Genomic DNA, 11,676 nt, shown 5'->3' with positions numbered 1-11,676 from the left:
TTATTTTCCCATCTTGACAAAGCATTTGTTTAGATCAGGGGTCTTCAACGTTTTCAGGCCAAGGACCCCTTAGTTGAGAGAGAGATGAAGCAGGGACCCCCACAACCTGTTCATAGATTCCAAATAGTTTAATTGTTTGACAGCACGATCATCAGTGTATTTTGGATTCATGTCAATTTGTGTTTTCAGATATTTATCTACTTGAACCGTCAATACCTAATTAACTTGACCTTTCACTCTGTAATTAGTCTGCTCTTTTTCCCCTCTACACCAAACCTCTTTGCCGAAAATAGACGATCTACAAGCTCACAACGCCTCGCAGCACGAGGCGTTGAGCTTGTAGATCTATTTTTGGCTAAAGTTCTCAGAATATTGACACTAAGGTTCAAGTGGTTAATATATATAACAAATAAAATAAAATAAAAAACGTTCTATCATTCAAAGATTTGGAGGACCCCCTGCAGTAACTCTGAGGAGCCTCTAGGGGTCCCGGACCCCTTGTTGAAGACCCCTGGTTTAGAGACATACAGCTGCATCTTCAGCATACATATTGTACACTGAAATGGGTTCTAAAATGTAAAACGGCCAATGTGCCCAAATGCCCACAACTCCCCAAATAGCGACCAGTTTTCTCCGTGAACCCAGGACCAGTTCTATCAAGTGCCCAACTCTCCCCAGAAATATTATCTAGTTCTCCCAAATATAATGTCCAGTTATGATGATTTAGCTGAACCGGTTAGGATTTACAATCAATTCATGCTGCGTCACATGAATCATTACTACTAGACTCTAGGCATTAAATGTACAGGTGGTGACGTTTTTAGTTCTTGTGAAATTACTTGGTGATGTCAGTGTGTAACATTAGTTTGCTTTAGTATCTTATCGTCATACTGCTTTTGCATAACTACAATGAGCTAGAAGCGCAGAGGAGCACTAATATAGACTGGACCTTCCAGCCTATAACAAGGCCTACAACGTGCATTCACCCCATCCTTGGATTAATGCTTAGCTTAAGAGTCTAGGATCAGACCTTTACTAATGAGAATGTGACATGCATACAGTGCCTAGTATACAACCCCCTGATAGATCACTCATTTCACTGGATAACAATACATTAATACTTTTCTATATATGATATTTTAATTTACAACAATAGTCTACTTTTAATTAACTAACTACTAGTAATAATATGAATTTTAAACAAAATATTTTAAAGAAAAATGCTGTTTGAAAAGGTATTCAGCTTCTTTCACTTTGGCAAAACTCAATTCACAATGTTATCTTCAGAAGCATCCTAATTAGTTGGGTGGTCATGATTGAAGTGTACAATAATGGTTCAGAATGAAAAATCACACATTTCAAAATGATACACCTGTTTTAAACAGGACCCTCAGTTAGTTGATGAAACCTGAGGCAAAGATCCCAAAGAAACTAAAATAAATGTACAAACGATTGTTTCAGTCTCTGAACCACATGGGGACAGTCCACCATATCATCAAGTGAAGAAATAAGCAAGATAACAATCGGAGACCAAAACTGTTTGAGAAAGTTCTGTGGCTGCAATAAGAGAAAGAAAGCATAAGTACATTTTCTGAATACTGTACAAGTATGGCCTATATATATGGCACAATTGCTAAGAAAGAAACCATTAGGTTTGTAAGAAATGAAAGGTGGGGTGGGGGTGAGTTTAGATGCTTTAAATAAAAACAATGTTAAGTGACTGCTCACTCACTCCGCTGTTTTTGCCCATGTACCACTGGGATGTGCAGTGCACAATAATCAGAGGCCCACTTAGGCCTGCTCAGACTAACTGCTGTTTGTTTTACCACCGATAGTGTATAATGCTCACTCCATTCAGTGCAGTTCGACTATACATATCGATACGTTACTGTCCTTTCTCTGTGTATAACAATATGTATGTACTTAATGGTGATAGATTGTACATACAATATTGGTTGATACACATTACTGTTGATTCTCTGTACATACTGTATACCTACTATATGCACATACTGGTGATAAATTGTTACATTATACCTGTGCCTATATGTTTATATCCAACTACATATCTATATACCTAATACTATATGTACATATTAACCCATGTTTCTGTTGATACTCAGTAAATACTATACATGCTCTGTCTTTAGGTCTATCTACATGCCATTTTATTGGTAATAGAAGGCACACAATAACTATGCCTTTGCTTCTATCTACTGATGGCTTATAGATTATGCACACCTGACCACCTTATGTGCAGAGGGCCAGGTCTGATGTTAAGTCGTTTTTATGCAATTTTTTAAATTTTGTTATCCTATTTTAACTTGTGTTACCCCACTACTTTTTCTGTACTTGTTCTCTTTACCCTTACCTGTATCTTTGTTTCATGCTTACTGTTATGGCTATGGCTGAATTTCCCTCACAATCCATAAATGTCTATCAGGGGTTCCCAAACTTTTCCATGCCAAGGGGACCCCCAAACGACCAAAGCCTCCTGCACCCCTCATTTTGAAATGGCTTTAAAAACGAAACTAAAAATGAAAATAGCAGATCTAATGCTTGTACGTCTGTTTTCATAATTAAAGGATATTTGACTATAATGACATGCTAAAAATAGGGACACCAGTGGTTTAAGTGGAACAGGATTGTTTTGTTATATTAATAATATATACACTACAGTATGTATGTGTACACACATACAAATATATAGCCTATTTTTTTTTTCTTTTTTTTTCTCCATTTTCCTATCTTTTCCAATTGGCCTCCCTGGGGGCCCCTACTTTAAAAACCCATGCTCTATGGTTCCATCTAGGCCTATGTATCTAACCATCTCTTCAGGATGTGTTTTCATGTGTTTCTGGACACTGACCTTCCAACGGAAGGTTTTACCACAAATTGGGCAACTGAATGGCTTGTCATTCATATGGATGGTCATGTGTGACTTTAGATTCCCTTTCTGCACAAAGCTCCGGCCACAAACTGTACAACGAAAAGGCTTGTCCCCGACATGAGACCTAACGTGCATTTCCAGAGCAGAAATTGAAGAACATATTTTCCCACAAACAACACATGTCTTGTGACCTATAAAGTGATGTTTTAAAGTCTCTGTGGGCTCCAGATGTTTTCCACACAAGCCACAGTCACGTGGATGATTTTGGACATGGCGTCTTAAAGAAATAGTATCAGCGAAAGTCAGTTTACATACTTTACAAGATAGAGGGGACAGAAGTTGATTTGCTGCAGACTGCAGCAGTTGATGAGGCTCCATTGCACTCTTCTCGCCTCTAGACAAACCTGACAGAGATTCTGGTGTCTCCAGCTTGATATGGTCATCATCATCTTCTTCAGCATCTCTTTCAGACATATGTGAAGAAGAGTGGGGCAAGCCCTGGCCATCAATGGATATGAATTCACTGTCTGAGTCAATGAATTCATATCCAGCAGTTGAATTCACTTTACTGTTGACCGTTTCTGTCATTCCACACTCCTCCTCCTCGACAGCTTCTGTCCCCTCCTGGCCCAGATAAGGGCTCCCATCCTCTTGTTCAGATGGGACCTCCTCTTCACAGGCAGGAAAATGCATGAATTCTATGAGGAAGAGCAGAGCATAATGGGAAATTACAGAAATATGAATCAATGATGATGATCCAGGTTTGACTTAAATCTCTCAACAGGAGTTATCATTTATGGCTACACACTTAATGGGAAGCAAGTCTGGTATGGTTTTAATAGGATTACAAACCTGATACTTCACATTTTATTTCAGGATTCAGGATATGCAACTGCCTACGCTGACGGTCGATTTCTTCCTGGTACTGCACTATTGTTCTGCCAAAGACTGCTAATATCTCCTCCGCAGCCGCAGTTAGTCGTTGATTGACGAACTTCCTCAGCGTATCTATCTCATCCATTGTCGTTTCTAATTCGAAAGCCGAAAAACCACTCCCGGCCAATCTGTACAATTAGTACACTTTCGCTCGTTCAATGTAAGTGAAGGGTGTGTCTTGAATGTTAGCCCAGCTGCACAGGAAGGAACAACAGACAGTACAAGACTAAAAATGGCTGTTCCGGGTCGAAATTTCGCGCATGTCAGATAGATACATATTGCAAAAATATAACTGAAATGCAATTCTGCCACCTGCTGGCGTGCACTACAATTACTCTGCCTCGTATTCCCTTCAACACATCTCATGGGCCCTTAATAATTAATAATGTTTGTACTTTTTCCACACTCCTACTCAATAATATTTAAGCACAAGCTTTATTTAATTGTTTGCATTTCTTTGTAGTGTGCTGCATGTTATATGATTGCACTAGTTAAGTGCAATCAATCCACCAGCTTTCAAAGCCACTTCAGATCATGGCCAGGATGTGGAGCAAGTAGTACCATGATTTAGATACCCTGGAAATGAAATGGACAGGCTACTGTGGACCATCATCATCTCAGGCCATGTGGACTCCATCTACTAGAAAGTCCACTATAGTCCAGCGATGTTATCAGCCAGGTTTATTCAGCAGCTTATGTGTGATCCAACAGTGTAATAATCATCAATCATGATACCCGGAAGTTATGCGGGAACGCCTACTGAGTGGCAAAAACTACTTTCTGTCCTTGACAGCCCATACATCCAAACAGAAAAGTCATATCTGATTGCATTGAACGATGTTAAATGACGTTAAACTCACTTTGTCACTCACTTTGCCACTCGATTTGCCATTCACTTTAAGCATGCGCATACCCTCTACTATCTGTGCATAAAACAGCAGTTGGGTTTTTATTTTCCTTGTTTACAATTTTTCTTTAAATCTTATGATTGTGTCATTATTCTGTTATTATCTATGCTGTAGCATTATCTGAAGGAAGCCATACAAAAATAAGTTTTACTCTCATGTACCAGTACACAAGATGTAACAATAAAGTACAATCTTGAACAATGAAATGAAAAACAAGTCCTTTAAAAGAAACAATGTAATTTACTCACATATTCTAGCATGGATGTAATTATTTTGCTTCACAGTAATTCAATTCAATGAGTGATTCAATGATTGGTGATTTGATTCAAGGACAATATTCTATATCCTTATATGTGCAGCAATTGAAAGGTGGAAAGAGAATCGACACACAACAGAATTATTATTAAACACATTTATTATATAAAAAGGTAGGCCTGCATAATATTTTATGCTGAATGCAAAAAAAAAAATTAACATTACTTAAGGAAGGTACAGGAAAAATAATTTCTAATAGACTACAAGAGTGGGTGGGTGGGTGATCCGGACCTGGGTAGGTAGGTTCTATACATGAACTTCTACGACTAGAAAGTAGGCCTGTTGCATAATATTGATATCTATATCAATTATTGGTGAAGCTAAAACAATTAATTCTATTTATTTATTTTAGCTGATCGATTTGGTTGAACTAGTATGATTTACAGCCGATTCATCACATGAACTGTTAAATTACTAGACTAGGCAATAATGACATGTACAGAGGTGAAGTTAGTTAACAGGGCAACCAGACTATAGTACTTGTACAACTTTTTCTTCCATCTTTCTTTCCAGATGAACTTTATTTTGCCACCTGGCATGCATGCACTTGGGCCATATGTCAAATCGACCGGCTTTTGGCATCCTACAACTTCCACATTCTTTGAGCTAGAAACTTCAACTTGTTCAGCTTTACGCAGTTATTATTGCTTGTACTTTTCTCTTTACAAATGTTATACTTTTTGAGTTTCCCAGTGGATTCCACTGGGAAATGAATTCTGTCTTACCATTTATATTACTGCTTGGGCTTGAGCTGAATCGAAAGTCCATCTGAGGAGGGAATCGAGGGATGTGTACATTTTCTACTGTACATAAAATATACTTCCTGCGTGTTTTCAGCGAGCCCACGCAGTTTCTGCAGGAACTGCTTTACAAGTTTGTTTTAGTATCTTGTCATCATACCACGTTCGCATAACTTGTCATCCGCGCTTCAGGATGTATTTTCATGTGTTTCTGAACGCTGACCTTCCAACGAAATGTTTTACCACAAATTGGGCAACTGAATTGCTTGTCATTCATATGGATGGTCATGTGTGATTTTAGATTCCCTTTCTGCACAAAGCTCCGGCCACAAACTGTACAACGAAAGGGCTTGTCCCCAACATGAGACCTAACGTGCATTTCCAGAGCAGAAATTGAAGAACATAATTTACCACAAACAATACATGTCTTGTGACCTATATAGTGAAGTTTCAAAGTCTCTGTGGGCTCCAGATGTTTTCCACACAAACCACAGTCATGTGGATGAATTTGGACATGGCGCCTTAAAGAGTTAATAGCAGAGAAAGTCAGTTTACAGACTTTACAAGATATAGGGGACATTGTTTTATTTGCTGATTGCAGCATCTGATGTAGCATCGCTGCACTCTCCTTCTCGCTGCTAGACAAACCTGACTGAGACTCTGGTGTCTCCATGAAATGATGATCGCCATCATCACTCTCTCTTTCAGAAAAGTCTGAAGGGAGGGGCTGGCCATCAACAGTTGGAAAGAAATCACTGTCGGAGTCAAAGTTTACTATTTCTGTTATTTCACAATCTTCCTCACCAACTTCTGTTTTCACTTTTTTAGTTGAGGTGTTGACCAGAGGCTCCGAATGTGTGGACTGAGTTTTGTCAACATCTTGATCATTTGTCACTGGAAGTAGTGTTGACGTTGAGGCATCAATCGTCTCTGGTCTTTCAAACAGTTCCTTCTGCTTCTCTTCAATATGAAACAGTTCATTCTGCTTCTCTTCAATCTGAAACAGTTCCTTCCGTTTCTCTTCAATCTGTGGGGTCTCAAGATGTGTCTCGTCCTGACTAGGAATCCACTCCTGACCCTCAGGGTGAACCCCATCTTCAGAGACAGGGAGTTTCAGCAAGTCTAGACGGAAAAGAAAATGATGCAGTCATCATGTAGTATCCATACATTAGTTAGTCTATCTAACTCGATCCTCCTTGTGGTCAAGTATTGGTGCATCATGAAAAAATCATAAATAAGACTGGACATATACTGATTTGTGCATTCTAAAAGACAAATAAATATGGTTACTTAGTAAGTTAGTATACATTAATTCTCTGATATTGGTGGCATATTCATGCAGTATGAAACTAAGCTCACCGAAATGGACTCTTGTTGCTGTAATCTAATTTGCATTCACCATTTACAAAAACCTGGTTTATGATCACCTAAATTATCAGTTATTGTTACATAAATCATACTTTCTCTAACTACTCATTTAGCAAATAAGGGATTTTTTTCCCATTTCAAACATAAAAGCAGCTTGTAGATTTTTCTTTCCTCTTTTACATAGCTGTAGCCATGATACTACATTAAGAGCAATCGCTGCACTTTAAAACCTAAATCATACAACTGATGCTTGAATAATAACAAAAAAAGAAAGAAGAAGCATGAGTTCAGCATTCCTTTCATCAATTCAGCTGCTCCTTTTAACTTAATCATTTTATTATCCAAACTTTTGCATGATAAATAATCTTACTAGCATAGGAGTAGCTTTTAAAGTTTTCAGATATATAGTATCGGACTCATTTTTAAAGGTACACGAATTAAAGATGCAATCCGGAACTTAATTTAAGGAATAAACCTCTATAGGCTATATAATATAGGCCACCTCTCTTAGCCCTATAATGGCTGTGACTTGGAATACATTTAAATGTATGTCATTTCATAGCCTTATTTGGAACCTCTCCCTCGGAGGGAGAGATTCCGAGCTAGTTAGTAATGTCACAGCCATACCTCTCCGTGCTATCACAACCCCGGCGTCCCTGTTTTGGTCATGTTATTATTACAGACGGACATTTCATTTCCCAAAATGTATTAAAAAAAAAAAAAGCAGATCTACGGTAGGCGTTAACGTGGTAGAGTCTAGAGACCGGAGGTTCGAATCCCGGGCAGGACCCGAAACGTACGAATTGCAGCTTTAAAATCGCTTTGCTAAAACCAAAATGTGCAACAGATGTGCCGATGTGACCAACCTGCTTGGTTTAATGTATAACTATTGCGTTTCTTCAAAACGGTTTCCAGCAGCTTCTGGTTGCGGACATTTTCCTGCTTAGAAATGAAAGCTTCGTCCTCGTACTCCGTTATAATTTTTTCAATGATGCGAAATATCTCTTCAACTGCTACATTTAATCGCTCGTTGACCAATAACTTTAGTATTTGTAAGCGATTCATCTTTGTGAGAAAACAACAGCGGTACAATTAGACCGGATGTGAATATGTACTTCCGTCGGACCGCTATTCCTGTAACACCCGTGGTAACAAAGAGACCTGCAAAAATAGCGGCTGTCTCTCAAAGTTATTAGGTATAGTTACTAAGTTAGTTATAGTTTCAGCTATGGTTATAGTTATAGTACTATAGTTATATAGTTAAGTGCTTGGTATGTATGGACGGCCCAAATGAAATTAATACACTTGACTAGCAGCTGAGTGGCTGTCTCGAAAAGGGTCGAGAAACTAAACAAACATACATATTTCTATCACCGTCCAGGCATTGCAGGCTACTGTAAATTGAACCATTCACCATTGTACCTAATATTTCAAATTTGCAATGGCTTCCTTGGACCATTTCCATTTGACAAAAACACTCACAATGAATCACAAGTGCTATACTCCCAATATACATATTTATTATCTTTTAGAATTATTTCATATTTGACACTGACGGTGAGCTCACCTGACAATTCCTTTTCCTCGTAAATTTCTTGAGGTAATTTATTTTGTTTTTTTCCACATCCACACATTTCATTCTTTATTTTATGTGTTTCATGTGTAAATAAATACATACATATTCTCAACCATATTATATAAGATGTCCATGATTGGTTCTCCAGTGTCAAATCCTTGTTTTCTTCTACAAAACCCCTCTCATCGGTTCCATCCCTATTCACTACTAATCTTCCTCTGCATTTTCCCTCCCTTCATCCCCATACAAAGTCCATCTCTTTCTCCCAAAGCGGAACCCGAATCCTCCCTTCTCCCGGCTGAAGGCTTGGAGCCCTCCTGCGATGGATGTCAGGGCTTTGTTCCTGTTCCCTCCCTCTCCACCATCCTCCCCTCCTTCCTGGTAGTACAGGTCACCCACAGAGTTAATTCCCCCCGGGAAGGGTGGCGTGGGCCAGTCCGGCTCTCTTCTCTGGCCCCTGAATATGACTTTTTCCTCCCATTTGTCTCCCTCCAGCCCCAAAGCTGCCAGCAACACCTGCAGCAGCTGCAGTGAACGCAGATCCTTGGGTCCTCTCACCCAGAGCTTGGATCTGGGTCGGAGCTGGTCTGCTCCTTTGGGGGCCTCCAAAGCAGCCCGGAGTTGAAGTAGAGCAGTCTGCCAGTCAGTCCTTTCTGGCAGGCCAGGGGAAGCCATGCTGGGGAATGTGATTGTGCCTGGGATGGTGGCGAGGATGAAGACAAGGGAGAGTAGGATGAGCTGTGAGGCACATGGATGGAATGACGATAGACTCATCTGGGGAAAAAAGACATGAAAAAGAATCCAACTAAAGATAAATAATTATGAGATCTTGTATTACAGCGATGGAACTGATTTAATTGAAGTCTGAGTTTCATTAAAGCCACCAGTGCACTAACTTACGTCTGCTTTCATGTTTGCTACACTGTAGTATCCTCAGCGTTAAGTTATCAATTTGTAACCCAGAGATTGTGTCGTACAATTGTGACCAAACAGACCTGTCCCTTACGAATTCATTTGGTTACATTTGTACACTCTGTGTTAAATTACCACTGAGAATGTCTGTGTGTATTCATTATCTGTTATGCACATTGTCAAAAAATATATTTTCCTTACACTTCACCCATACAGTATCTTTCACAAACCAAAATCACTCACTGGTCATTTGTTTCCCTGGTTGGAAGTGACATGTAAACAACCTCACTTACAGCCAAGGATGCAAATGACCACCAGTTCAAATCCTGCTTAATATATCAGATGTGGCTGCTACTGTGACTACTACAAGTCGCAGTCGGCTGCAATACTGAAACTACTACTGTACATAGCCTACTAACATCCTCAATGTTAATTCAAGTCTTGAGAGTGTACAAATAGTAAAATTAACACTGAGGATTTAGTTGTTTTTATCAGAAAATTAAATAAGATTGAGACGGAATAGATGGCAGTATTAGGAACAAAAAGTGTCAGACATGACAAACACAATGTACAGTATTTAAAAATTCGAACCTACGCAGCCAAATCACTCTTACCTATTTTCTGTTGTTTTAAGCCTTTTGTTGATCAAACTGGGACAAATTCCAGACAATGTGGCAGTAAAGGTATTGCAGTCTTGAATCCTGAATGTCCTTCCTGTTTAAGACTATACTAGCACTCAACCCAGGAGTATAAAAGCATACGTCGGGTCACGTCTCCATGGCTTACCTTGCTCAGTAGGGAACCGCACTGTTTTCCTTAGCTGCCCATAATGCTGACCTCTTAAATACACCCCCTCCCACACATTGGTGCCTTGGGCCTCTGACGCACGTGGCCGTTTGGGCCTCTGCTGTTGTCATCATCTCCTCTGCATTCTTCTAACCAAGAGACTGAAGGTACCCTTCACTGACCCCGACAGGGGGCAGGGGCCCACAGAGCATCCCAATTACCGCAGACGCTTGATTGGTGTAGCAATTTACCAGACAAGTCACAAATCAATTCATTAAGACATTCAAGGGGTGACAATTGTAGGGAGAGGTAGAGAGTGGTAGGGGGTTGGGACGAAGAGGCTGTGAAAGAGATAAAGGAAGAGATAAAGAGAGAGATCAGATGAGAGGATGATGGAGAGCAGATAGAAACCATTAGAGAAAGAAAGGGAGATTATAGTTAGTTAGTTAGCGAGAGGATAGATACAGATTAGTCAGAATGTGACAGGACAGGGAACTAGTCTAGAGCAAGGCGAACAGTATCAGATATACAAAGAGTGAGAGAACTGAAAGAGTGAAAGGATAAAAAATTGAGCACAAAGTAAAGAAAGGAGAAAATTGCTATTTGGTTATGGACTGACTGTCTGCCCTGTTTAACCTCAAACACAGCAGCAAACACACTTTCACTAGTCATTGACAAAGGCAATTATTATGCAAAATATTCACCTCGTTTTCACGTCATGCAGCAGTTAAAAGGACAAGAGGAAGAATGACAAAAGAAAACAAATAACTCAAATATGCATTTTCTTGTGCTCAAGAATTAAGGAATTCAAGTCAGATTCTTATTTGTTATGGTGTATATGATTTGTATCACTTGAAATCATGGCATTGTCATTAAACAGGCTTTACAGGTTTACAGGTTAAAGGACAGAGATTAATGTTCAATTTATACTACCTAAGTAAGTACATAATAATATTACTTGTATCGTCAAACCTAAATGTATTTTTCATGTTTGGGGTAATTTTAACGTCTACTCTGGCTTTTGTGGGCACCCCAGACAGTTTTTAAGTTGCTTGATTCAGTTGAGTATTTACATATTTGAGATTTATTTTATTACTATACAAAACCATTGTAACTTCAAACTCCATTGCAACCATGTTAGATTCATTGAAAACACTCCTCCTTGGTTCTGGTAAACTGATATTGGATTTCTAATGTGTGAGGGCACGTGTTTTATTTATTATTATGATTACCCATATACAGTAT

The 11,676-nt window shown here is 39.2% G+C and overlaps 1 protein-coding gene across 1 annotated transcript; it reads right to left on the bottom strand.

Annotated features, from left to right (window-relative positions):
• Positions 1-1,296: 1,296 nt before the first annotated feature.
• On the bottom strand, positions 1,297-3,971 carry LOC308292709 (uncharacterized protein). The gene is made up of 2 exons (XM_080735123.1): positions 3,743-3,971; positions 1,297-3,588 (listed from the first exon to the last, which is right to left on the bottom strand). The coding sequence occupies exons 1-2, from the start codon at positions 3,909-3,911 to the stop codon at positions 2,777-2,779; spliced, it is 981 nt and encodes a 326-aa protein (XP_080591249.1). The 5' UTR covers positions 3,912-3,971; the 3' UTR covers positions 1,297-2,776.
• Between the last annotated feature and the right edge of the window lie 7,705 nt (positions 3,972-11,676).

This window comes from Nannobrachium achirus (assembly GCF_963921795.1).
Source record: "Nannobrachium achirus genome assembly, chromosome: 10".
Classification (NCBI taxonomy): domain Eukaryota; kingdom Metazoa; phylum Chordata; class Actinopteri; order Myctophiformes; family Myctophidae; genus Nannobrachium; species Nannobrachium achirus.
This window is presented reverse-complemented; position numbering and strand designations above follow the sequence as displayed.